The 27,456-nt window shown below is 52.5% G+C and overlaps 2 protein-coding genes across 15 annotated transcripts in view; both read left to right on the top strand.

Annotated features, from left to right (window-relative positions):
- Positions 1–212: 212 nt before the first annotated feature.
- On the top strand, positions 213–11,213 carry Nckipsd (NCK interacting protein with SH3 domain). Of its 6 annotated transcripts, XM_063265254.1 has the most exons (15): positions 213–261; positions 491–553; positions 927–1,036; positions 3,559–3,668; positions 3,947–4,151; positions 4,285–4,375; positions 4,591–5,081; positions 6,221–6,391; positions 6,506–6,592; positions 6,781–6,919; positions 7,017–7,097; positions 7,282–7,410; positions 7,510–7,602; positions 7,694–7,866; positions 9,932–11,213. In XM_063265254.1, exons 1-15 carry the CDS (start codon positions 228–230, stop codon positions 10,133–10,135), a joined length of 2,181 nt encoding a protein of 726 aa, XP_063121324.1. In that variant the 5' UTR covers positions 213–227; the 3' UTR covers positions 10,136–11,213. The 6 variants fall into 6 exon arrangements, with proteins under 6 accessions (XP_063121324.1, XP_008764731.1, XP_006243816.1 ...); XM_008766509.4 differs by lacking the exon at positions 927–1,036 and having other exon boundaries at positions 253–284; XM_006243754.5 differs by lacking the exon at positions 927–1,036 and having other exon boundaries at positions 254–553.
- Positions 11,214–19,227: 8,014 nt separating this feature from the next.
- Celsr3 (cadherin, EGF LAG seven-pass G-type receptor 3) overlaps positions 19,228–27,456 on the top strand; it is a 29,458-nt gene continuing 21,229 nt past the window's right edge. For 8 of the 9 annotated variants that reach the window (XR_010054036.1, XR_005487935.2, XR_005487934.2 and 5 more), the window contains exons 1-6: positions 19,496–23,231; positions 24,897–25,547; positions 25,861–26,086; positions 26,335–26,450; positions 26,808–26,896; positions 27,014–27,171. Coding sequence is in view for 6 of the 9 variants with exons in the window: in XM_006243860.5 (XP_006243922.1) it covers positions 19,511–23,231; positions 24,897–25,547; positions 25,861–26,086; positions 26,335–26,450; positions 26,808–26,896; positions 27,014–27,171 (4,961 nt within the window). In the remaining 3 variants the exon portion in view is untranslated. 9 annotated transcript variants of the gene reach the window in all.

Genomic DNA, 27,456 nt, shown 5'->3' on the forward strand with positions numbered 1-27,456 from the left:
TCCCTACCCTGTCAGCCTTCTGCCCTAACCCTTTCTTTTTCCAGAAGTGCCATTTGTGGTGTTGAGGGAGGGCAGGGTTAGGTAACAGGTTGCCTTTAAAAATGGGAGATGCATGTATACACACAGATTGATTTGTTATGAATGCATATGACCTTAGGTCACATTTTTGAATCCTTTGTGACAACAAAATGGCAAAAGGATAGTCACTGACAAGTTGACCATGGGGCATGGTTCAGAAGGGAGTGTTCAGACAGAACAGATGTAAGACTCAAGATAGGAAGGAAGTATGTATGTGGTGGGGAGCAAAGATGCATTTTGGGCAGTACTGCCTGGTTTTGTCCCTTGTCCTCCACACTTGTTCACCACCTCAGCGACAGAGTAGGGACTTTGTACTAAGGCATTGTGAGGTCTAGATGCGCTGGGGAGACCCCTCGCCAGGAAGGACTTCCAAATATCTGATCAGGATTCCTCAAAGCACTTGTCCCCACAGACGCACTGACAAGCATCCTCCATCAGGAGATGAGAAGGAACGCAACGCTCACACCTGAGCTGGGTAAGGAGGAGGAAGGCCAGGCAAAGGGAGTTAGGACCCTAAGTCACCTGACTGGAGTCAGAGGCCTGAAGGAATAAGAGACTCTATTCATAACCCCGCCCCTCCAAACCTCCCCGGGCCGCGAGGGGGCGCGGCGCTCCAATGCTGGAGCCGACTCATCCCTGGGGCGGGGCTTTCGGCAGTCGCGCATGCGCGCGCGTGGCGTGTCACGGGGCGGGGCGGGGCGAGCGCGGCACTCAGGGCCTGGGCTTCCCGGCACTGCAACCTTCGTCGCGTACCCAGCACCGGCGCGGCGCAGAGCGGCCCGGCCTCATGTACCGCGCGCTGTATGCGTTCCGCTCCGCGGAGCCCAACGCCATGGCGTTCGCTGCAGGCGAAACCTTCCTGGTGCTGGAGCGCAGCAGCACGCACTGGTGGTTAGCGGCACGGGCGCGCAGTGGCGAGACCGGGTACGTGCCGCCTGCCTACCTGCATCGCCTGCAGGTGAGTGTGTCCCACCCTCCCAGGCCTCTCGACCGAACCCCTTCACCAGCACGCAGAAACTATCCAGGAAGCTCTGACAGATTCTTCGGGACTTCTACCAGACAAGGAGTTTGAGAATCTGACCTTAAGTCCCAAGAACAGTAAGGACTGAGACCCCCTTCCGGGGGCCATCAACACCCACCAGAGACTAGGCCTTTGGCATCTAAACGCAGGCCTCTGAAAAGCTTAATCTGGAACTGGGACTCCAGGCTCTCTCGCATCCATAATCAGCCTCCATCTGCATAGAATTCTGGAACTAGACCCAGAAACTCCCGTCCATTCATTACCCAAGTCCCTTAGACCCCAAACCCTAATTATTCCCTAAGATGCCAGTCTCCCGTCAATTTGTAGCCTGCACCTTTACCATAAAGACCACCATGCCCTCCACTGACTTTGCCACCTCATACACCACCTGTTTCCTCAACCACCCTCCAGGTTCTTAGTCCCCATCCCCCCACCCCCACCTACTTGGACCCCAGAGCCACAGGCATTCCCGTCCCTTATGCTGTTCCCAATTCCTGTAGTATTTCTGTCTCCTGAACTCGCCCACCTATCAAGCTCTCCTCAAGGACAATTTCCCCAACCTTTTTGGAACCAAGGCCCCGGCCCTCTGCTGACAAGGTTCCCTAGTACAGCCTCCACTTCCCCCAAGCCCCTACTCCTGATTTCTCAGATTTCCTTCCCTGAAATCGGGGAGCTCCATCCTGGAATGGGAGCTGTCCACACTGCGAGGAAGTGCGCCTCCTCCATGGCTTCCCCTGTTCTGAAGATGGCCTGGTCTCCTTGGACGGAGCCTGCTCCAGTTCCTGTTTGCTCAAGTGTAGTCCTGCTGCAATGTCTGCAGTCAGCCTATTCTGACTGTAGGAGGACGGGGGACTGAGGGCAGTCTGGGCAGTTCCAGACTCCTACCCTGCCCTAGTGCCTAGCTATGGAAACATCCTGTCCCAGCCCAGTTAAAGACAGAAATACTGTGATAAATTTGGAAATGTCATCTGGTCTTGCCAAAGGGGAGAGATTCCTGGTTCTAGGGTACTCCTCACAGACCCTCAGTCTCCTCTAGAGGTGTTCTGGGTGAGAAAAATCTAAAAACTGTGTCATGCTCAATTCAGCCTTTTGAGTGCCGGGGTCTCTTTGGAGACTTTTTGGGGAAGCCCTGTCTCTTTGTCGAGGCCTATGGAGCCTCTGCTTCCGCCAGGGTCAGTGGGGCTGGGGGGTTGGGAAGGAAAGAAAGGCCCCTTCTTTCTTGGATCACTTCCTCTGTTTTCTTCCGGCATACCCCTAGTCTCAGTTCCTCCGACGCTGCAAATTTCTGTCTCATTTTCATTCATCCCGGTGTTTGCCATTCTTCCTCAAAACTTTCCCTTCCTGTCGCTAGAGCTGTGTTTCCCGGCCCCACCCACCCACACACCTGCCTCCTGAAGGACTTTGCTGACCCCTATATTTTTCTGATACTATAATGGAAGCTTCTTAAGGGGCTGGGGATTTAGCTCAGTGGTAGAGCGCTTACCTAGGAAGCGCAAGGCCCTGGGTTCGGTCCCCAGCTCCGAAAAAAAAAAAAGAACCAAAAAAAAAAAAAAAAAAAAGTACCTAGGAAGCTTCTTAAACTCACTCTGGAACTAAACATGGTGATTTATGTCTACAGTCTGAGACTTGGGGAGGATTACCATGAGTTCCAGGCCAGCCTAGGCTACAAAGCAACTTCCAGACCAGCTTGGGCTGCAGAGATTCTCATCTCAAAAGACCAGCCACCCAGCCAACCAAAACAGACAACAAAACTGTACCCTAGAGTGTGCTCAGGTCTGCTCTGGGGTTACAGTCCCACAGCTGTAATCCACATCTCCCTCCATGCCAGACAGAGCAGAAGACCGGCCCCTGGTTGACTGAGGATGGCCAGGAACCAGGCCGGTCTTTCAAGTCCCTCCTTTACCATAAGCACTGAGCGCCTACCCAGAGGTGGTCTGGAAAAGTGGTAGGAGAGCTTGGGAGGAGAGGTTCTTTTGGCCGACTCTTACCTCCCAGTGCTTGGGAAGGGCCCTATGGAGGGAGACAAGGCTGTTCTGGAGAGTGACCTTGGTTTTGTGAAGGATCAGCTTCCAGAGTGACTGATTAAGGATTCCAGACATGGGAGTCTTCCTTTTGGCATTCACTCTGGGCTCTGAGCCGAGCCCAAGGATAGGCTAGGTTTATACTCCTGGTCCCAATCTGGGATTCCGATGGTTTCTCTCTTAGACCTATAGTTTTTAGAGTTGTCATTGCCAAGAGCCTGTGTATGGGATAAACTGAGGGGGCCTCTAAATGTAAAATGCCATCAAAGAGTTACCCTGTGCCCCTGCGTCCCGAGTGACACGATTTGAACTCTGCATTCTGTATTCCGTTCTGGCTGTCTTCTAGTGTCCAGAATTCTAGGCTAGTTCCAGACTGGGCTGGCTCTGAGCCGGTCAACCCCACTTGGCACCCCGGTCTAACTACCCACCTACCTTTAGGGCATGGAGCAAGATGTCCTCCAAGCTATTGACCGGGCCATTGAGGCTGTGCACAACACAGCCATGCGAGATGGTGGCAAGTACAGCCTGGAACAGCGTGGAGTCCTTCAGTGAGTATCCGGGAAGCGGAGGTCGTACTTTCTCTTGAGCATGTTGGTGGGGAGGCTCCTTTAATAGGGCCAGAGATACTATGGAAGCATACTAGGGTTAGTATGAGGTTCCACAGAGTGGGATGGATGAGGGGCCTGTACTGTGAGGTCACAGCATCCCACAGAAATATTGATTTTAGAGTGTACGTATGGGAGTGTGTGTGTGTGCGCGCATGCACGTGTATGTACACTTTGGGAGTAGGGAGGAGCCTTCCCACCATGGTCTGTTGGTCTCTCAGGAAGCTTATTCATCATCGGAAAGAGACCTTGTCTCGAAGGGGCACCTCAGCTGCCAGTGCTTCGGTTATGACCCCATCCACCAGTGACCACCATTTGGACACTGCTGTATCTAGGCAGCCCAATGGGGTGTGTCGAACTGGGTTTGAACGGCAGCATAGCCTACCCAGTTCTGAGCATCTCGGGACAGATGGAGCCCTCTACCAGGTATGGAGTGAGGGTATCTTTTAGAAGGAGGTGTGTGGGACTAAAGCTTCATCTAGAGACTCAAGGGGTCTGCTCGGGTCACAGGTGCAGCTGGCAGCCTGTCCTCCCCTAGATCCCAATTCTGTTCTCTCAGGTCCCACCACAGCCTCGGCGAGCAGCACCTGCCACCCCACCCCCACCAGTGAAGCGCCGAGACCGTGAGGCCCTGGTGATCTCAGGGAGTGGTGAGAGGGCCAGGCTTGGGTAATTGGGGTGGGAGTACCCTGCGCTTGGAACTTGGGGTAAATAGAGAGTCCCCATGTTTGGGCCCCCAGGCTTGGTTAGGAGATAGGGCCTAGCAGAGGAACTGGGTCTGGTACTATGGTCGGGTCCTCTAGGCCAAGAAGCATGGTGCTTCCCAGTAGGCTGCCCCAGCATAGCATTTGTTTTCTGTTCACAGGTGGCCGCACAGCAGTACCCTCTGGAGGTAGTTCTGTGTCTAGTGGCTCTTCAGTCAGCAGCACCTCCATGGACACACTCTACACTGGCTCTAGCCCCTCTGAGCTGGGTCCCAGCTGCTCACCCACACCTCCGCCTGTACCTCGCCGAAGTGCCCACACTACAGTGTCCCAGGCCCAGCCCTCTCCCTCCAAGGCACCATCCCCGGAGCCCCCTGCTGAGGAAGTGGCAGCTGAAACAAACTCAGCCCCTGATGACCTCGAAGCTCTGGATGCCCTGAGCCCAGAGACCACAGAGGAGAAGCCAGCTACTGAGACAGTTGTGCCAAGGACCATTGGGGCAGAGCTGATGGAACTTGTTCGGAGAAACACTGGTCTGAGCCACGAATTATGTCGTGTGGCCATTGGTGTCGTGGTGGGTCACATCCAGGCCTCCGTACCAGCCAGCTCGCCTGTCATGGAGCAGGTCCTCCTCTCGCTGGTAGAGGGCAAGGTGAGGGTGGGCAGCACGGCCAAGGAGCCTCCCCACCCTCAGCCAGCCTGCTAGTCCCACCCCTCTCCTGCCCTCACACCTGTGTCCAGGCTGAGTGACAGGTATTTGTCAAGGTCTAGCCCTTGGCTTTTACTGGGCTGGCTATTGGAGTCATTTGAGTTGACCCATGAAGGAGAAAGGGAGGAAGAACGTTCTAGACAGAGGCTCAGCTTGTAAGGACCAAGCATGGCTCACAGGAAGGAAGAAGGTGGATGGCATGTCTGGATCACAGGCAGTGTGGGAGCCGGTGGTGAGGGAGCAGGTGAGCCTAAGGCAGGTGATAATGGAGGCCAGGATGAGGTGGGACTAGGGGAAGCTTCCCATCGCCTGAAGGGGTTTCCCACTATCTGCTGGTGCTCCGCGGTCTTTGAGAGTTCGATGCAAGGAAAGAAGAAGTGCGGGTGAGAGACCAGTGCCTTGCTAGCTTTGGCAATGTAGAGAAAAGGAGTCTTGGTGAGCTTTGATGGTTGGCTTAGGTGCCAACTTGGATGATAGTGACGGGGGCCTTTCAAGATGGCTAGGGTTCCTTGGCAAAGTTGGGACACTGGTGTCACATCTGGTGGAGCATGCCTCTAATCTCAGTACTCAGGAGGCAGAGGCAGGTGGATCTCTGAGTTTGAGGTCTGCCTGGTCTTCAAAGCCGATTCTAGGACAGCCAAGGGTTTGAGTGGGCCGAAAGTACTTCTTAGGCTCCACCTATGGTTTCTGGTTGGAGTGAGTGGAGAGTAGTAGCAGCCAGCGTTGTGTACGCCTGCGCTGGGTATAGCAGCTAGCATAAGGTGCAACAGACCAGGCCCTGTATGGAACCAGAATGAGAATCCTGAGTCACATACAAGGAGTGACAGCTCATGCCTGCCTCCCAGGAGCTGCTCATCCAGTTCTAGAGTGAGAGTTGGGATGTTGGAAATTCCCACAGCTGAGTCTTGAGCAGAGTCTGTTACCACAAGGTCAAGACTAGAGTTGGCCTACACAGTGTGAATTTTGTGGGACCCCAGTTCAAAGAACGTCAGGCTTACGGAGCCCTGGTCTCGGAGGCTTCCTGGAGCTGGTGATGTGCAGAGGTCTTACTGAGTCAGTCATTCTTTGCCTTCTTCCCCCAGGACCTGAGCACAGCCCTACCCTCGGGGCAGGTCTGCCATGACCAGCAGAGACTGGAGGTGATCTTTGCAGACCTGGCTAGAAGGAAGGATGACGCCCAGCAGCGCAGCTGGGCTCTTTACGAGGATGAGGATGTCATCCGCTGCTACCTTGAGGAACTGTTGCACATCCTGGTACGGGGTTGGGACCCTCATGGGTCTGCCATGGGAGCCGTGAGCCTACCTTGTACCATCACCCTTTAACACGCATGCTCACCTCACACTGCTTGCTCCTCTTCTTCCCTCCAGACGGATGCAGATCCTGAAGTTTGCAAGAAAATGTGCAAAAGGAGTGACTTCGAATCTGTCCTAGCCTTGGTGGCCTATTACCAAATGGTATGTATAAGACAAGGGAGAGAGGGATTGGGGATTTAGCTCAGTGGTAGAGCGCTTGCCTAGCAACCGCAAGGCCCTGGGTTCGGTCCCCAGCTCCAAAAAAAAAAAAAAAAAAAAAGACAAGGGAGAGGGGGCGCTGAGGCATGTGGGCAGGAGTAAGGGCACTGAGCATACAGGTTCTTCTGCAGGAACACCGAGCGTCACTTCGGCTGCTGCTCCTCAAGTGCTTCGGCGCCATGTGCAGCCTGGACGCAGCAATCATCTCTACTCTGGTCTCTTCTGTGCTACCTGTGGAATTGGCACGGGACATGCAGACCGACACACAGGGTGAGGCGGGGGTGGGGCACTCCTTACCACTTGGAGACTGTTCCCACTATCTGCCAGGGATTCCTGGCCTTGCTGACTACCTTCCTTACCCCGCCAGACCACCAGAAGCTCTGTTATTCCGCCCTTGTCCTGGCCATGGTCTTCTCCATGGGAGAGGCGGTGCCCTACGCACACTATGGTAAGAATGCAGATGGCTAAGCAATGGACTGGAGGTCCCGGAGGTAGGACCCATGTGTGTCTCAAGGGCCTGGAGACCTACTGACTAGAAGAGGGTGTTCTTTGGGCTCACAGAAAGCCAGGGAGTCTGGATTGTATGGGGAGCAAAAGTTGGATCTGTGTATTTCTCTGTGCTATTCTTTCAGAACACCTGGGTACACCCTTTGCCCAGTTCCTACTGAGCATCGTTGAGGATGGCCTGCCCCTGGACGCTACAGAGCAGCTGCCAGACCTCTGCATGAACCTGCTTCTGGCTCTCAACCTGCACCTGACAGGTGGAGTGCGACACATCTGGAAGGAGGCCGACCAAAGTGGGGCTTTGCAGACTTCTGTACCCACACTCTTACCTCGTCTCCACCCGTGTCTTTCCTCAGCTCCTGACCAGAATGTCATCATGGCTGCCTTAAGCAAGCACACCAACGTGAAGATCTTCTCAGAGAAGCTGCTTTTGCTTCTGAACAGAGGGGGTGAGAGCCTAGAAGTCCACACAGGTGCACGTGCCACTCAGATGCACTCTGTCGCCTCCCCTGCCTTGACTCCTGAACCCTTGCCTTCCAGACGATCCTGTGCGTATCTTCAGACATGAGCCCCAGCCGCCACACTCTGTCCTCAAGTTCCTGCAGGACGTGTTCAGCAGCGCTGCCACGGCCTCCATCTTCTACCACACAGACATGATGGCGCTCATTGACATCACTGTGCGCCAGATTGCCGACCTGTCACCTGGAGACAAGGTGCCTGGAGGCTGCTGCAGGGGGTTGGGTGCTGAGCAGCCACTTAACAAAAGGGGGTAACTGTGACATTGAGTGGAGGTGAGGGGGCAGGGCTGCTACTGCCGCCAGAGCCCAATAAGTGTGGAAGGTTACTCAGAAACCAGGACGTGGCAGCCAGCTCTGTGGCAGACTGGAGCAGGATGTTTGAAGAGAGCTGGAATTGCTTCTTAGAAGAGGAGGAAACTCACTGCCTTCCTGTGAGAGCAGAGTGGAAGCCAGGAAGCCCGAGGCAGGAGTGGGTGGGGAGATGCTGTTTGGGTGGTGAAGTAGGCCAGGTTTGGGGTGTGTTGCAAGTGGGCCTGGCAGAGCCTGCTTCTGGATTGGTTTGAACAGGTAGGAGGATGATGAATGTTAATGAAAGAGACCCAAGGAACTTCTTAGGGAAAGACAGAGTTGTGTTTTGAATGAGTCAAGAAGACAAGCCAGGAAAAAAAAAAAAAGAAGAAGAAGACAAGCCAGGCAGTACGGTGTCACACACCTTTAGTCCCAGCACTCAGGGGGCAGAGGCAGCTGGATCCCTGTGAGTTCGAGGCCAGCCTGATCTGCAGATGAAGTTGCAGGACAGCCGGGACTACACAGAGAAACTCTGTCTTGAAAAACCAAATGAAAAAAAAAAAAAAAAAAGAATGAGGCCAAGGGCTCGGGCTAGGGCTCGGCTGACGGAGCGCTTGCCTTGCATGCATCAGGCTGACTTCTGTCCCTAGCACTAAGAAATGAAACAGTTGACATCGAGGAGCCACTGCATCAGGGAGATGTTGTCTGTGCAGAGACATGAGCAGAAGCCTGTGACTGGGTGGTTACCGAGGCGATCAGATGGGTGTAATCAGCAGGGATGTTTGGGTGTTAGCTGTGATACAGCAGGCTCAGCTAAGAGGAAACCCAAGTGAGCCAAGGGCACGTGCGGTGTGCAGAGGGGAGCCACACTGTTAGGATCCTAGGGCGGGGTGGAGAATTAGTCTGTGAATTTGCCACATGGAAGCCAGTGGTGACTGGCCAGCAATGCCAGTGTGGTGAAGGGAGTCAAGTCTGAATGGAAAGTTCGAGAAAGTTTTAAGTTACTGGGAGAGTGGAGGTGGGGAAGGACTTGGGAACAATAAATGAAGGTAGACAGTTTTCTGTACAGAGAAACAGAAAAACGGGGACAGGTATGAAAAGGAAACAATATGGATCATGGAGGGTCTTCTGAAGGTGGGAGGTACTGTTATAGGCCCTGGTCTGGACCATAGAGAAATGGACAATGTGTTGGAGAGACTGTGCCACTGCAGGAGGTACACAGATGAGGCAGGAGACTGACAGTGGTGGACTCTTTGGTTTGTCCTAGAGAGGACAAGGGAAGGCTGGGTGCTGTGAGCAGAAGACAGCATTTCAGACGGCACTAGACCAGCTGCTCAGGCAACTTAGGGTCAAAGGGCAGAAGATGGGCAGTGCTACCATAAGGACAGGTACAGACAGCAGAGGGGGTTGGATGCAGGGGAATCAAAGAGGACACATGCACTCCGGATCTCAACTGATCAGCCGACCAAAGCAGCAACTTTCCTAAAGAGCATGCGAAGCACTGTGCCTCCGCGGGGTGGGGGTTGGGGTGGGAAGTGGGGTGATGAGTTTGGTGGCAGATGTGTGTGTTTGAGGTGACTAAGATAGGTAGGAAATGACAAGCAGGTGATTGGATGATCTTGTTGGGCGCTTTCAGGAAAGATCTGCATGAGGTGTTTGAGAGCAGATTGCTGTTTCCGATCGTGGGTGTAATTAAGGTCGTCTGGGGCAAGAGATGTCGAGAAGCCAAGGGCTCTGACTGGCACACATGGTACCTAGCGGACCAGGCACCAAAGGACTGGCAAGACCAATGCAGCCACATTCTGGGAGATTCATTCATTCACTTCTCCAACAGCTTTGAGAGCCATTAGCATTGAATTCGAAGAGTGTGAGCTGCTTTGTTGTCCCATAGTTCACTGGACAGTAGAGGCCAGTTCCCCTCTGGGGCCATTGCCATTCCAGGGGTTGCTGAACCAGCCTGCTCTTCCTACAGCTACGCATGGAGTACCTCTCCCTGATGCATGCCGTGGTCCGCTCCACACCCTACCTCCAGCACCGGCATCGGCTGTCTGACCTGCAGGCTACACTGCGGCGCATCCTGACTGAGGAAGAGACCTCACCCCAGTGCCAGATGGACCGCATGATTGTCCAAGAGATGTACAAGGAGTTTCCGGACCTGGGAGAGGTCCCCAGCTAGCACTTCTCTTTACTCCCTTCTCTGCAGCCCTGGGAGGGTGCAGAGAACTCAGGGGCTTTGCTCTAAGGATGTTTTGCACTGATATTGTGAGGTGATAAAAGATTAGAAGGGACCTGAGCCGGGCCCCTTACCTGAAGTCAGTGTAAGGGGCCAGATATAGGACTGGGGACCACAGTCTGGGACCTCTGTTGGGGCAGAGGAATGTGCAAGCTGAAGGCCTTCTATTTGCTGGTAGGCTGCCTCTTCAGCATGTCACCCCCACCCCGTCCTCATGTGCATACCCAGAGTCCTGCTGCTGCTCCGGGCTGGGCTGCTGCTATCCCTACCCACTGTCTTGGCCGGGCCTCAGCAGGCCGTGTCCGTAGGGTGAGGGAGGCGCCTTCTGTCAGCTCTGTGCTTTGCCTTAGCTTTGCAGTGAGTGCTGCTCATGTGCAGCCTTTGTCCCCTTACCCCCTTAGGGACCGCTGTCCCTCAGTCCCCTGCTTTCAGCCCCAGAGGCCTTGGCCAAGCTGTTGCCTTGAAAGCAGGATCCTAGAGACAGGCCATCCATCCTGCAGCCCCATGGGACAGGATGATGGTGCTGAGAAAGCCAATGACAGAATCTATTTTCTCTGGAAAAAAAAAAAAAAAGTAGGCCAAAAGCCATGTGTATTTTCCTATGTACCACAGCTTACCTTCAGAAATAAATTATAGGCGTCAGGAATCGGGCTTCCCTGTATGATCCTGAGGGGAGAGGATGGGAAGGGTGGTGGGGGCTCAGCACCTCACACCTCCAGCTTAACATCTGCAGCCCAGAGAGGTGATGGCCCTTGACAAGACTGGCCTCTCCCATGCTTCCTCTAGGGCCCAGCCGCAGCCACTGCCCCAGGGCACACCTGTAGGGAGCTATCCCTTTTGGGTCCCATTCCTATCTTGGCCATGGTGGTGCACACCCTTAATCCCAGCACCTGGGAGGCAGACAGACAGATAACCACAATCAGCCGAGTTTACATAGTTCCAGGCCATCCAGGGCTATATAGGGAGAGCCTATCTCACTAAGAAAACAAGTAAAATAAAGTTATCGAATCCTGTCGTCACAGCTAGTCTCTGGTGCTCCCTTTCTCTCTCATGCTCATCTCCCTCTTATGCTGCTGGGGCTTGAACCTGAGCCTTGCACATGCTCCCTACATGGTCTTCAGCCGAGCAGGTCCCTCTCCCAGCTCTGCTCTCCCTGAGCATGCTGACTTGGTTACCATTCTCTTGTTATTTGGTCCACCATGATTCTTCTGTTGAAACCTCAGCAGAGATTTCATAATTTTTTATATTCTGAAAGAATATGTTAACCAGGGTGCAGTTAAGTGTGCGCTCCTGCTTTATTAGAGACAGTGATTGTTTTTATAAAACTTGTTTTCTCTCAGGTCAGTACAGTGTATCTCACTAAGAGTGGGCAGGAAAAATGAGGGCCCAGGGACAATGGCAAAGTCTGGTTCTTCAGGCATTTCTGACCTGCAGCCCTAGTCCTCATACAGGTCTATGCGTGCAGAATTACAGTCCGCTGTGAAGGCAGGGACAGGATCGATGATGACTTCCGTTGGTAAAGTGCCACCCCAGCATGGAGGCCTGAGTTTGGATTCTCAGCTCCCATGTAAAAAGCAAGGTGAGGTACCATGCACTTGGGTTTGCTTCCCGGGACCTACATGGGAGGCAGAAAGAACCAACTGCAAGTATCCTCCACATGGGTGCTGTGCTGTGTCCCTACGTACATACACACATATACACACACGCGTGCACACACACACATGCATATACACACATACAATAGTAAAACACAATGTAAAAAGTTAAAGGTGGAGGTTGGAGAGATAGCCCAGTGCTTAAGAAAGTAAGAGCATGGGTTGGGGATTTAGCTCAGTGGCAGAGTGCTTGCCTAGCAAGCGCAAGGCCCTGAGTTCGGTCCCCAGCTCTGAAAAAAAAAGAAAAAAGAAAAAAAAAAGTAAGAGCACCCACATTCTTGGGGAGGACCCTAGTTTAATTCCACCACCCCTTTCAGGAGACGCCTAACCCGCCTAATACCTCCTCCAGCTCCAGGAGATCCAGTGCCCTCTTATGGCCTTTTTCAGCACTGCATGAACTCTCAAAAACACATGATTAAAAACGAAAAAGAAATTCCTTAAGTAGAAGGGCTCAAGAGGTGGTTCAGCACCAGCTGCTCTTGAAGGCTCAGGTTCAGTTCTCAGAGTCCATGCAGTGGCTTACAATCACACATAACTCCACTTCCAGGGGATCTGGTGTCTTCTTTTGACCTCTGCAAGTACCAGACACACATGTAGTGGACATGCATCTTTGCCAGCAAAATATATATATATATATATATATATGTATGTATGTATGTATGTATGTATGTATATATGGCTCACAGAGCGATAGAGAAAAACACTTGTTCTACCCTCTGGCCTTGCTGTGTACACCCAAATACAAAATACATGCATCAGATAGAGTAGAGGCCCAGAGGCTCGGGCCTCAACAGTTGCTCAGAAAAGGCAGGGACATTTCAAAGGAAAACTGTGGGGTAGAGGGGATCTTAGCAATCCTCCAGGCACTGTCCACCCTTAGCCATCGGCTCTGTCACAACGCTGAGCTCGCAGGCTCCGAGTGGAGGGCCACAGCTTGCTCACTGCTCCTTGCCCTGAGATATGTTGCCTCCTCTGTCACATCCAGAGTCAACGACACTGATTTCCAGCCATAACTGATTTTGTTTGAGTGCTGCAAGCAAGCAGGAAACCATTACCCTCAGGAGAAAAGCGGTGGGTCCCCAGGAAGCTGGGGCAGGAGCATTGGGGCAACATCTTGACCTTTGCTGTGATGTACACTCTGACTTTGTGGGAAGAGCTGGGCTGATCCGTGCTGTGTCCGGGGGCTGGCTCCTAGATAAACAATGTATAGGTTTGTGAGGCCCACACTGACACTTGCCCAGTCCCACCCCCTCACCCCACTCCCCCGCACATGTTTGTAGGAGATACAGAAGTCCTAGCCAGGAGTTACATAAACACGGGTCCTGTTCCCTAACATCCTAGGGGAAGGGCAGGACTCCTAAATCCCTTCATCAAACACCTTGGCAATAGTCTTACAACGTAAAATTTTAGCTATAAAGGGAGATTGTGGTTAAGCCAAAAGATTCCTCTCCAGGCTGCTTGGAAGGGTCGATGTGGGATGTGGCTAGGCAGGAGACAGGCTGGGGGACAGAGAAGCACTTAGCTCTGCCAAGAAAGGACAGTGTTTAGATGGGATTGAGAGGCAAACGGGGACAGTAGGAATCTGTAGGCTGAGCAGTGTTTTGAACCAGAAATGGCACCTAGCAGGGATGCATAAAGGTGTGGCTCGTGTGGGACATCACTGGTCTATGACATCACTGGTCTATGACATCACTGGTCTATGACATCACTGGTCTATAACATCACTGGTCTATTCCGGCACAGCTTCTTTTGAGGGGTAGAAAGTTCAGCTCTGTCCTCAAAAGCCATTGTTTGAGGCTACAACGAGGAGAAATCTGGTTGTTTTTTTTTCTTTTAATGTATCTTTGTGTGCAGTAGTGTGTGTGAGCAGATAGAGGTCCAAGCCCAATGGGCATTTTCCCCATAGCCCTCCACTTCATTCATCGAAGCAGAGTCTCTCAGTTGACCTGAGAGCTCAGCATACAGCTAGTGTGAACCGCCAGATGTTTCAAGGATACCAATCTGCCCTCTGAACCTGAGAATTAGGAATAGGTGCCACATCCATCCAATATTCATGCGGGTGCTGGAGATCCAAACTCTGGCCCTCACACTTATCTGCGAAGTGCTTTAGCTGCTGAGCCTTTCCCTCTTTTAATAGGAGAATAGCACACGATGAAAAGTGCTATGTTCAAAGAGCATGACTTGGGGTTGGGGATTTAGCTCAGTGGTAGAGCGCTTGCCTAGCAAGCGCAAGGCCCTGGGTTCGGTCCCCAGCTCCGAAAAAAAGAACCAAAAAAAAAAAAAAAAAAAAAAAAAGCATGACTTGAACCTTTTCATGTTTCCTGGCTATTCACTTGGTTTTTGTTTTTGTTTTTGTTTTTGTTTTTTTCTTTTTTTTTTGGAGCTGGGGACCGAACCCAGGGCCTTGCGCTTGCTAGGCAAGCGCTCTACCACTGAGCTAAATCCCCAACCCCCTGGCTATTCACTTGTAATGCTTATTTATTCCATTTATCCAGATATCTACTGATTTGCATTTTTTTAAGATTTATTCATTTATTATATGTGAGTACACTGTAGCTGTCTTCAGACACACCAGAAGAGGGCATTAGATCTCATTACAGATGGTTGTGAGCCACCATGTGGTTGCTGGGAATTGAACTCAGGACCTCTGGAAGAGCAGTCGGGTGCTCTTAACCACTGAGCCATCTCTCCAGCCCCTGATTTGCATTTTTTATTGACTTGTATATGTATTCAGCATGAGTCCTTAGATTTCATACTTTTTTTTGTTTGTTTGGGTTTTTTTTGTTTTTTGGACCCTGGGGACTGAACCCAGGGTCTTGCACTTGCTAGGCAAGCGCTCTACCGCTGAGCTAAATCCCCAACCCCCTTAGATTTCATACTTATAGTCTGTATGTCTATCTATTATCTGTCCATCAAGATCTTGCTATGTTGACTTAATGTCAATAACTTTCCCATTTCAGTTTTCAAAGAGGCTGAGTCTGTAGAAGCACAGGACTGCGGTGGTTTGGTTCCCCTCTTCTTCTCCTCCTCCTTCTCCTCCTCTTCTTCTTCTTCCTCTCCTTCTTCTCTTTTAAAGATTTATTTATTTATTTATTTAATATATATGAGTACAGTGTAGCATCAGATCTCATTACAGATGGTTGTGAGCCACCATGTGGTTGCTGAGAATTGAACTCAGGACCTCTGGAGGAGCAGTCAATGCTCTTAACCACTGAGCCATCTCTCCAGCCCCATTTGTTGCTGTTGTTATTTAAAACATGGTCTCACTATCTAGCCCTAGTCAGCAGGTAACTGATATCTCAGCTCCAGTACCGGGACTGCAGGCATGTAACACATCTAGCTGGCTCTCTTTATTTTATTTTTTTTTTTTAAAGCTATTTTTATTATGTACGCCTGCAGGTCAGAAGAGGGCACCAGTTCTCATAGATGGTTGTGAGCTACCATGTAGTTGCTGGGAATTGAACTCAGGACCTCTGGAAGAACAGTCAGTGCTCTTAACCTCTGAGCCATCTCTCCAGCCCAGCCTGAATCCCTTCTTTTTTTTTCGGAGCTGAGGACCGAACCATTTTTAATCCCAGCACTGGGGAGGCAGAGGCAGGTAAATAAATCTCTGAGTTTGAGGCCAGGCTGGTCTCCAAAGAGAATTCCAGGACAGCCACCAGGGTTGTTACAAACAGAAACCTTGTCTCGAGAAAGAAACAAATAAAAAATGTTAATTGTAATGGAGTCCAGTTTATTGATGTTTTCATTTGTTTAGTACATTTGTATGTTCTATTAAAAATCATATCTCTAGCTGGGTGATGGTGCACTCCTTTAATCCCAGTACCCAGGAGGCAGAGGCAGGGGGATTTCTGTGAGTTCAAGGTCTTCAGAGTGAGTTCCAGGATAGCCAGGGCTACACAGAAAAACTCTTATCTCAAAACAAAACAAAACAAAACAAAAACAAAATGAATTAATAGGTTCTCTAAACAATTGGTCCATTTCTCCAGGCCCATGTCCAACTTTGTTAAGCTCACATTAACAATTTACTCTTACCGAGGCTGGAGCTAAGAGCACTTGTTGCTCTTAGAATTCCCAGGTTCAGCTACCAGTACTCACGTGGCAGCTCACAACCATGTCTAACTGTACCTCTCTGGGATCGGATGCCCTATTCTCACTTCTGCAGGCACCAGACACATGCATTGCACATACATGTCTGCAGGCAGCACACTCATACACATCAGATAAATCTAATACACAAGCAAAAAGACAATCCACCTTTAGGTTCCCTTGGATTTTTTTTTTTTTTCCGGACCTGGGGACCGAACCCAGGACCTTGCGCTTCCTAGGCAAGCGCTCTACCACTGAGCTAAATCCCCAACCCCCCTTGGATTTTTTTAAAATTTATTTTTAGACCACGGTCTCATGTAACTCTGTGTCTGAAGACCTTGAACTTCTGATCATCCTTCCTCTTCCTCTGGAGTGCTAGGATTACAGGCGTCCCCACCAGAGCTGGGGTTTTTTGCGCTGAGAATCCACCCCAGGGCTCCATACATAAGCAAGCACTCTACTAACTGCTCACCCCTTCTTTGCATATTTTTTACTTGCCTGGTCATATTGACCGTAGACACAATTTTCCCCTCTTAACCTCCATATTCTTTTTATTATTATTATTTATTTATTTTTATTTATGAGTACACTGTCGCTGTCTTCAGACACACCAGAAGAGGGCATCAGATCCCATTACAGATGGTTGTGAGACACCATGTGGTTGTTGGGATTTGAACTCAGGACCTCTGGAAGAGCAGTCAGTGCTCTTAACCACTGAGCCATCTCTCCAGCCCCCAAGTTTGTGTTTTTCTGCAGCCATGCTCTACAGCTGCCATCATGAGGGAGACGCTCTATGTTAAGTGAGTTCGGGTATAGCCCAGTGAAGAGCTGAACAGTTACAGTCAGGATTTATGTGTGCTTGTTTTGCTTCGCTTTGCTTTGAGACAGGGTCTCACTGTGTATCGGAGGCTGGTCCCAAACTTGGAGATCTACCTGTCTTCCTGTCTCTTGAGTGCTAGGCCTGTGACACCATATCAGGACAAGACTCTTTCTTTCGTTTATGGTGCTGAAGATTGAACTCAGGCCTTGGGTGTACAGAACATGTACAAATTATACAGGGAAATTCTAATGGAAAAGGCTAGGACCTGTGGAGCTCGCATCACGACTGTCTGGTCTTGTTTCTCTTACCTTATATCAAATCTGCGTCCCTGACCCTGCAACTGGAACTACCGAGAAGAAATGACCGTGAACAGCGACAAAACTGGCCTTGGAAGCAGAGGGAGGAATTATTAGCAGAGGGAGGAATTATCACTAGCATTTCATTTGAAAATGTGGATGGATTTTTATAGGGTGGAGTAGCAGGTAGAGGCCAGGGGACAACTTTGTGGGGTCGGTCTTCTACTCTTACATGGATTCCAGGGATCAAACTCATGTCAAACTCGGACATCAAGCATCTTTACGAGCTGAACCATCTTGCAGGCTCCTTATCTGTCTTTCCTGGAAGTGCATTAGGAACGACTGGGTTGGACATAAGAGTATATATGAGACAACAAGGTGAGGGAGCGTCCATCAAATAGCAGTCACAAATGGAGGAAGAGTGGAGACAGCCACATCTAGTGGACGCTACGGAGTCAAGGGTGGAGGCCAGTCACCATCCCTGCTTGAGGGGAACACAGAACTTGATTTCCCTCAGCCACGGTGCCTTAACATATCTTTCCATGCGGCGAGAGCCGGAATGGCACTCTAAAAGTGCTGCTCAGGCATCTCGTACCGGAAGTCCAGATCCCTAAGGTCATTCAGGCGTCTCCTCTGTAATCCCAGCTCTTTTCCTCCTTCTTCGACCTGAAATTTGTGCTTTCCACTAACTAGTCCGTGAAGCCACAGAGCGGCGGGCGCTTCAAAACCAGGTCCCGCTCCTCTCTGCTCCAGTCAGGAACTACAATCCTACGGAGCGCCTTCTTTAGAGCCGCTGTAGATATTCCACCTGCACGCACAAAAGGTGTATCTGTCACAGAACTCTGACTTGAGTCTTAAGACTCAAAGACCCCAAACACTACAGCTGAAGCCCATGGGCCAGATCGCAGAAGCCACATCGAGGGCAAGCCGCGTGAGCGAGACATTTCCTAAGCAAAGAAACCTAGGAGCAAGAGAATGCGTTGATTGGCTGCTGGTGATGTCATAGCTACCATTTAGGGGCGGGCCAGAGGTCTTGGCCAAGAGTTCTTGGACTGTTTGAAGTAGTAACCACTCAGCCGGGGGAGCCGCACCCAGGGCAATGTTCTGGGATCCTAGGCCTGACTCCTATCTCGGTATCAGAATGAATGAGTGCTCTGCACCTTGCGTTGCAGCTCATCACCGATGCCAAGTTTGGAGGCCGATCAGTATAGCCCGTCTTTTGGATTATTTCTGCTGGCTAGCTTGGAACCCGCGAGGCCCTGCTACCTCCCGCATACAATGGAGTCCTCCGAGAGGGGCGGGGTCTTCCATTGTGCCAATAGAAACAATGACTCTCTGATTGGAATGCGCCGCCTTTCTCTAGTATTCTCTGACGTCTGCTGCGCCACAACCAGCTATTGGTCGGTTGAGATGCGCGCGTGCCAGGAGTTGGACGGAAAGCTAGATTGGACCCGGAATAGGGAGAAGTGAACTTCTGTCGGATTCTTCAAGGGGTTAAAGGATGCAGTTGTCGCAGGAGCGGGGGCGGAGATCTGAGGAAGCTGGGCCCAGAGCTGTGCAACCCTGGTTTCCACGTGGCATCTCAGAACACTGGAAAGAGCCATAGCTTGGAGAGATGTGGTGCCTAGTACAGGAGCCCCAAGTCTGGGAGACCGCTAGTGACTGTTGAGGCGGAGAAGAGTTGGCTTTTTTTCCTGCCTCAGAAGGGTCGTTTTGAGATCCTTCTCTGTAGGACCAAACAAGGAGATATATACATGTTTCTCATAAATTAAACTTGTTAATAAACAGTTAACGCTATTGTTTGAACCAGGCCGGTGTCTGGTCATTATTCTCACAGTCCCAGGATTCTACATGGTAACCCTTCCCAGACCGATGAGGACACTCAAATCACGACAGCACACTTTCAAACCAGAATGGGTGTTGTTAGGGCTCCAACTAGTGTTCTAAAGGGAGACGCGATTCTCAATCTGAAGAAAGGCTAGGAAACCACGCTGGAACAGCGTACTAGGATGAGAGGGAGGACCGCGGAGGAGTAGCGGAGAAAATCCCCGCTCCATTCAGCACCGTGGGCAGCACTTCTGTCCTCAATAAAGATGGCCGCAACGGCTTCTGTCGCCAGACCTGCCATGCGCGAAGGGCTGTACCACCAGGTTTGGGGCGTCGGGGCGGAGGTGGAGCAAACCATCCGAGCGGCCGGGAGCCATGTTGGAGCGTCGGGAGGCGGCAGCGGCGCCGGGAATGCTGTGGTGGGGGCAGCAAAAGCCGGGGCCGTATGCCAAACGGGCTCTGGCCGCGGAGTAGATGGTGCCCAGAGAGCAGTGGCGGCGCGGACCGACGGGCAGAGGGGCCGAGGGCCGGGGCGGTGGCAGGGGCCCAGGAGGGGGCCAGAGCAGCGGGGCGGGCCCAAGGCCCGGACCCGGGCGGGGGGCGGCGGAGGCCGTGACGGGAGGCGGGGGTGATGGCGAGGCGGCCTCTATGGTGGGGTCTCCCGGGACCGTCGACCCCGTTACTACTGCTCCTTCTCTTCTCTTTGTTCCCGTCTAGCCGGGAGGAGATGGGGGGCGGTGGGGATCAGGGCTGGGACCCAGGGGTAGCTACTGCTACTGGGCCAAGAGCTCAAATCGGCAGTGGAGCCGTAGCTCTTTGTCCCGAGTCTCCAGGCGTCTGGGAAGATGGAGATCCTGGCCTGGGGGTCAGGGAACCTGTCTTCATGAAGCTCCGAGTAGGTAGGCAAAACGCCCGGAATGGTCGAGGGGCCCCTGAGCAACCAAACCGGGAGCCGGTGGTCCAGGCATTAGGTAGTCGCGAGCAAGAGGCAGGTCAGGGTTCGGGATATTTGTTATGTTGGCACCCAGAGATCTCCTCTTGTGGGCGGACAGGGCATTTACGAAGAGGTAGTTTGCCACTAGATGCTCTGTCCCCAGGGGATTCTGATCTGAGGAACAGCTCTCCTCACCCTTCGGAACTTCTGGCTCAGCCTGATAGCCCCAGGCCAGTGGCCTTCCAACGTAATGGTAGGAGAAGCATCCGCAAAAGAGTGGAAACCTTTCGCTGCTGCGGGAAACTATGGGAGCCAGGACACAAGGGTCAGGGTGAGAGATCCGCGACTTCCACAGTGGATAGGGGACCCCTTCGGCGGGACTGCCTCCCCGGCTCTTTGGGATCTGGCCTGGGGGAGGATTCAGCACCACGTGCTGTGAGGACAGCTCCTGCGCCGGGTTCAGCACCTCACGAGTCTCGGACAGCTCCCGAGCGCATGCGCTCCCGCGGTCTCTTCCGCCGCGGTTTCCTCTTTGAGCGCCCTGGGCCGCGCCCTCCCGGATTCCCGACTGGTGCTGAAGCCAAGCGAATACTCTCAACGAACCAGGCTCGTTCCCGTCGTGCTGCAAACCGCCACCCGCAGTTTCCTCAATACAACTACCAAACACTTGTACCTGAAAATGAGGCAGCGGGCACAGCTGTGCTGCGCGTGGTGGCGCAAGACCCGGACCCAGGCGAAGCCGGGCGCCTCGTCTACTCGCTGGCGGCGCTCATGAACAGTCGCTCGCTGGAGCTTTTCAGCATTGATCCTCAGAGTGGCCTCATACGCACGGCGGCCGCTCTGGACCGTGAGAGTATGGAACGCCACTACCTTCGAGTGACTGCACAGGACCACGGCTCACCGCGCCTCTCAGCTACCACCATGGTGGCGGTGACAGTAGCTGACCGCAACGATCACGCGCCAGTGTTTGAGCAAGCCCAGTATCGGGAAACACTTCGTGAGAATGTGGAAGAAGGCTACCCCATCCTGCAGTTGCGTGCCACGGACGGTGACGCGCCACCTAATGCCAACCTGCGCTACCGCTTCGTGGGGTCGCCAGCTGCTCGTACCGCAGCGGCCGCTGCTTTCGAGATTGATCCACGGTCCGGCCTTATCAGCACTAGTGGCCGCGTGGACCGGGAACACATGGAAAGCTATGAGCTGGTGGTAGAGGCTAGTGACCAGGGTCAGGAGCCTGGGCCACGTTCAGCCACCGTACGAGTGCACATAACTGTGCTGGATGAGAATGATAACGCTCCCCAGTTCAGCGAGAAGCGCTATGTGGCTCAGGTGCGTGAGGATGTACGCCCTCACACGGTGGTGCTACGTGTCACGGCCACGGACAAGGACAAGGATGCCAATGGTTTGGTACATTATAACATCATCAGCGGCAACAGCCGGGGCCATTTTGCCATCGATAGTCTCACGGGTGAGATACAGGTAATGGCACCTCTGGACTTTGAGGCAGAGAGAGAATACGCTTTGCGTATCCGGGCACAAGATGCAGGCCGGCCACCACTGTCCAACAACACAGGCCTGGCAAGCATCCAGGTGGTAGACATCAATGATCATAGTCCTATCTTTGTCAGCACACCCTTTCAGGTCTCTGTTTTGGAAAATGCACCCCTGGGTCACTCAGTCATTCACATTCAGGCAGTGGACGCAGATCATGGGGAGAACTCCAGGTTAGAGTATTCTTTAACTGGCGTGGCATCAGACACACCCTTTGTGATAAATAGTGCCACTGGCTGGGTCTCTGTGAGTGGTCCCCTGGACCGTGAATCTGTGGAACATTACTTCTTTGGGGTGGAGGCTCGAGACCATGGTTCACCCCCACTCTCTGCTTCAGCCAGTGTCACAGTAACTGTGTTGGATGTCAACGACAATCGGCCTGAGTTCACCATGAAAGAGTACCACCTTCGGCTCAACGAGGACGCAGCGGTGGGCACCAGCGTGGTCAGTGTGACTGCGGTAGATCGAGATGCCAACAGTGCCATCAGCTACCAAATCACAGGTGGCAACACTCGGAACCGATTCGCCATCAGCACCCAAGGTGGCATGGGTCTAGTGACCCTGGCTCTGCCACTGGATTACAAGCAGGAACGCTACTTCAAGCTGGTGCTGACTGCATCTGACCGTGCCCTTCACGACCACTGCTATGTGCATATCAACATCACAGATGCCAACACACACAGGCCTGTCTTTCAAAGCGCTCACTACTCAGTGAGCATGAATGAAGACCGCCCAGTGGGTAGCACCGTGGTGGTCATCAGTGCTTCTGATGATGACGTGGGTGAAAACGCCCGTATCACCTACCTTCTGGAAGACAACCTGCCCCAGTTCCGAATCGATGCAGACTCAGGGGCCATTACACTACAAGCTCCACTGGACTATGAGGACCAAGTGACCTATACACTGGCCATTACTGCTCGGGACAACGGTATACCACAGAAGGCAGATACCACATATGTGGAGGTTATGGTAAACGACGTGAATGACAATGCGCCCCAGTTTGTGGCCTCCCACTATACAGGTTTGGTCTCTGAAGATGCTCCACCTTTCACTAGTGTTCTGCAGATCTCAGCCACTGACCGGGATGCTCATGCCAATGGCCGGGTCCAATACACTTTCCAGAATGGGGAAGATGGGGATGGAGATTTTACCATTGAGCCCACCTCTGGCATCGTCAGGACTGTGAGGCGACTGGACCGGGAAGCGGTGCCAGTGTATGAGCTGACTGCCTATGCAGTGGACCGTGGCGTGCCCCCACTGAGGACTCCAGTCAGCATCCAGGTGACTGTACAAGACGTGAATGACAATGCACCTGTCTTCCCAGCTGAGGAGTTTGAAGTGAGGGTGAAGGAGAACAGCATTGTGGGGTCGGTGGTGGCTCAGATCACCGCAGTGGACCCTGATGATGGCCCCAATGCTCATATAATGTACCAGATCGTGGAAGGGAACATCCCCGAGCTGTTCCAAATGGATATCTTCTCTGGAGAACTCACAGCACTCATTGACCTGGATTATGAGGCTCGTCAGGAATATGTGATTGTGGTGCAGGCCACATCTGCTCCTCTAGTTAGCCGGGCCACCGTGCATGTACGCCTGGTCGACCAGAACGATAACAGTCCTGTGCTCAACAACTTCCAGATCCTCTTTAACAACTATGTATCCAACCGATCTGACACTTTCCCCTCCGGCATCATCGGGCGAATCCCAGCTTATGACCCGGATGTCTCTGACCACCTCTTTTACTCCTTTGAGAGGGGCAATGAACTGCAGCTGTTAGTGGTCAACCAAACCAGTGGGGAGCTTCGACTCAGCAGAAAGTTAGACAACAATCGCCCACTAGTGGCGTCCATGTTGGTAACAGTAACAGGTGAGGGTGTGAAGTAAACAAGTAACCTAAGGACCTTAACTTGTCAGGGTTCAAACAGAATCCCAAAGTGATGAGTTCTCCTACCCAGTAAGAGCTCCCATAGACCTCAGAGATTCTATTTAGGTTCTCGGAGTGTCTTTACAGAATCCTGAAGGTTCTAGGGCATCTAAGAACCAATAACAGCTTCTATAGGGATTGCTCCTCTCTCTTTAAAGGGGGAGGGGACAGAGGGTTTTAGTTTTTTGTTGTTGTTTTGGTTTTGTTTTGGATTTTTTTGCTCATGTATTTCTAGGAGAAGCCAGGTTGTTTATTTCATGCCTATGTTTTAGACAACGGTTACTTTGGATCTAGTCATCCCTCACTTCAGTGGTTAGGAGGACTAGCTTACTTTTGCAGCCTCAAGCAGGCCATGCAGGAGTGTGGGTCTACCTTGCTTTCCAAAGATCAGTCCAAGGTTGTTTCCTGTGGGAAAAGGTCCAGAAATCCAACATCCTTCCTTTCCCCGGGGCTTTCATAAGGTGGGAAATGCTCTTGAAGTCCCACCTTCTAAAGGTACCAGAGGTTTGGAGAATCCTTTCTGTCTCAGTCGGGGAATGGGGACTCCTGGCACTGCAGACAGAGGAGGCACAATCTTTGTTTACTCCCAGTTCTCTCAACAACCAACCTTTCTGGACCAACCAACACACACTAGATCTGAGGTGAACAAAACTCTCATCTCAAGATGGACACTGAAGTCACAAAACCCAAGTCCGGAATGTTTGCTAACTAAAACATGCTAAAGAGAACCCAAAGTGTGGGTACATATCAAGGTCCCTGATATTCCTGGAGCTTGCTGATCCAGAGTTCTGGGGACATCCACTGAGCGTTCACTGCCCCAGGACTTCATCCAGTGCCACAAGAGAGCAGTTTGTTGGCCAAAGATAGATCTGTAACACCCTCTGAAGCTACACTTTTTCTTTCCTTCTTTCTTTCTTTCTTTCTTTCTTTCTTTCTTTCTTTCTTATCTTTTTTCTTTCTTTCCTCCTCCTCCTCCTCTGTTTCATTTGTTTGTTCAAGACTGTTCTCACTATGTAGCTCTGGCTTGAACTCACTCTGTAGACCAGGCTGGCCTCAAACTCACAGAGATCTGTCTCCCAAATGCTGGGTTTTAAAGTGTGTATCACCACGTGCCTGGCCTCCTGCCACCCCCCATTGTTTCTTGTAGCGGGTGTCCTGTTTCTTCGACACTGAGGGAAAATGGGAAGCTAGGAATGGATGGCTTAGTGGTCCTGGCTTCTCCTTGTATCCTGAGTGGAGGTAGCTTATTGATCACAAGGACTAGGAGTATGGATTACTGAGCAATTACTGAATTTCTTGTGTGTTCATAGATTGACTTAGTCTTGGGTAATTGTGGGGGTGGGGCTGGTGGAGCTCCCTGGTGCTAAAGGCCAGATCTGAGCTGTGTCAACTACTGATTTAAGCCTCTTCCCATGTTGGGGGTGCCAGAGCAGGCAGCAGCAGTTTGAAACTGGGACAGATGGTGATTACTAAGCCCCAGACTCAGTTGTGTCTTGTTAGGGGTCAGTCTGTTGATTCAGAGGTCTAGATAATTACTGGCTCCCTTGTGTCCCAAGGAGAGGCAGCTACTGACCCGAAACTGATCACTGTCCCTTCCCATGCCTGCAGATGGCCTGCATAGTGTTACAGCCCAGTGTGTTCTGCGTGTGGTCATCATCACAGAGGAGTTGCTGGCCAACAGCTTGACTGTTCGTCTGGAGAACATGTGGCAAGAGCGTTTCCTGTCACCGCTGCTGGGTCATTTTCTTGAAGGCGTGGCTGCAGTGCTCGCAACACCTACCGAGGACGTTTTCATCTTCAACATCCAGAACGACACGGATGTGGGGGGCACCGTGCTCAACGTGAGCTTCTCAGCGCTGGCACCTCGTGGGGCTGGGGCAGGCGCTGCAGGGCCCTGGTTCAGCTCCGAAGAGCTACAGGAGCAACTGTATGTGCGCCGTGCCGCCTTGGCGGCCCGCTCGCTGCTCGACGTGCTACCCTTTGACGACAACGTGTGCCTGCGCGAGCCGTGCGAGAACTACATGAAATGCGTGTCAGTCCTCCGCTTTGACTCCTCCGCGCCCTTTCTGGCCTCAGCCTCCACGCTCTTCCGACCCATCCAACCCATCGCGGGTCTGCGCTGCCGCTGTCCGCCTGGCTTCACAGGAGACTTCTGCGAGACAGAGCTCGACCTCTGCTACTCGAACCCTTGTCGCAATGGCGGCGCGTGCGCGCGGCGCGAGGGAGGCTACACCTGCGTGTGCCGCCCGCGCTTCACCGGTAAGTCGGTGCAGTGAGCGGAGGGACTCTTTTCTGAGGCTACGGGGTCCTGCTAGAGGAGCAGCTGAGCACCGCTCTCAGAAAACCTAAAAACTCAAAGAGTAATAGGAGCCGTAGGCAAGATGAGCTAGAGGCGGGGCGGGGCGGGGCGGGGCGGGGCAACGAGCTTATGGGCGGGTCGCGGCGGAGATAGACCCCTATGAGGGCGTGCCTACAGACAGCTCAACCATTCGGAGGACGAGGGGAAGTGGACCTCAAAGCTCCGCCCCCTGGGGGCGTGGGCGGGGCATCCTCTGACGGTCCCGCCCTGCAGGGGAAGACTGCGAGCTGGACACTGAAGCTGGACGCTGTGTGCCCGGTGTCTGCCGCAACGGGGGCACCTGCACCAACGCACCCAATGGCGGCTTTCGTTGCCAGTGCCCCGCGGGCGGCGCTTTCGAGGGCCCGCGCTGTGAGGTGGCCGCACGCTCCTTTCCTCCCAGTTCCTTCGTCATGTTCCGCGGTCTGCGACAGCGCTTCCACCTCACGCTGTCCCTCTCGTAGGTGCCCGCCCCGTGTCACTGCACGTCTTTCCACTGTCCCTACCTACATGACCCTGACCCAGATTGCTGACTGCCAGGTCCTGAGGTCCTCACTGGACACCGTCCTCTCCCTTGACCCCTGCTGGGGTATCTTAGGGTCATTGCACTGGCATCTCCCACGCTGTTCTTTCGTCTCAGCTTGAGTTGATTCTCAAACAGAGGGTGTGAGATGTCTGTTCCTAATGGTCCCACTCCACCTCACTCAGGTTTGCAACTGTGCAACCCAGCGGGCTACTCTTCTACAACGGGCGCCTGAATGAGAAGCATGACTTTTTGGCTCTAGAGCTTGTAGCTGGTCAAGTACGGCTTACATATTCCACGGGTGGGTGCTCCCTTGGATCTTTGTGACAGTGAGTAGGTGCATGTGTTCCTGGGATGGCTGGCAGGGTCAATGCATGAATGACCTCAGGTGTCCCTCACTGAGCTCCTGCACACACTCTTCAGTGACAAACACACCACAGTGAGAACCAGCCTCTGTGGCCACTCCCTCAAGGAAGGTTCATCTCTCTGTGTTTCTCCTGTGTTTGTCCTAGGTTTGAGGACACAGTAGTTCAGCCAGTATGCTCACCAGGGGGACACTAGTTCAGCATGATCTAAGGAGTATCTGTACCTATGTCAATGGGTGGGAAGGTGCCACTTGGGAACTCCAGACAACATCCCACGTGCATATTCCCCACAGGTGAATCCAGCACAGTGGTCAGTCCCACAGTGCCAGGAGGCTTGAGTGACGGCCAGTGGCATACAGTGCATCTGAGATACTACAACAAGGTGGTCATCAGCCCCGGCATACCGTGGGCTGGGGTGTATAGGGGACCTGGGATGCTGAGTTCACCCTGGGAATTACCATAGGGGCGGGCGTTGTTGATTGGTGTGCTTGGTCTTTAGCCCCGGACAGATGCGCTAGGGGGTGCTCAGGGCCCTTCGAAGGACAAGGTGGCTGTGTTGAGTGTGGATGACTGCAACGTGGCTGTGGCTCTGCGGTTTGGTGCTGAGATCGGCAACTACTCGTGTGCAGCTGCTGGTGTGCAAACAAGCTCCAAGAAGTGAGGCCCCCACCCCCTGACCCTCATGTTCTCTGCCTGCCAGAGTCCACCTAAACCCTTCACACAGCCTACTGAACCCCTTGCTTTTTTTCCAAACCAGCACATCAAAGACCCTCGAAGCCTACTCAGCTTAGCTCCTAGTTGTATATTCCACCCCTGGCTTCTGGCTTCCACTGAGTCCCAGTGGCATTCTGTCCCCTAAAATGTCCACACTCCTTAAGTCTTTAATGCCACACCTTGCCTCTAGTCTGTAGATCTCATAAGCAGACCGTAAGGCTGTTGAAT

The sequence above is a fragment of the Rattus norvegicus genome, chromosome 8, assembly GCF_036323735.1.
Source record: "Rattus norvegicus strain BN/NHsdMcwi chromosome 8, GRCr8, whole genome shotgun sequence".
Taxonomy (NCBI): domain Eukaryota; kingdom Metazoa; phylum Chordata; class Mammalia; order Rodentia; family Muridae; genus Rattus; species Rattus norvegicus.

Excerpts from the sequence above, each read along its gene's own strand:
- Nckipsd (XM_063265254.1), top strand. The coding sequence starts at position 228 with ATGGTTCAGAAGGGAGTGTTCAGACAGAACAGAT. Across the intron at positions 4,376-4,590 it reads CCTGGTGATCTCAGGGAGTG|GTGGCCGCACAGCAGTACCC; the intron begins GTGAGAGGGCCA and ends TTCTGTTCACAG. Across the intron at positions 7,098-7,281 it reads GGTGCCCTACGCACACTATG|AACACCTGGGTACACCCTTT; the intron begins GTAAGAATGCAG and ends CTATTCTTTCAG.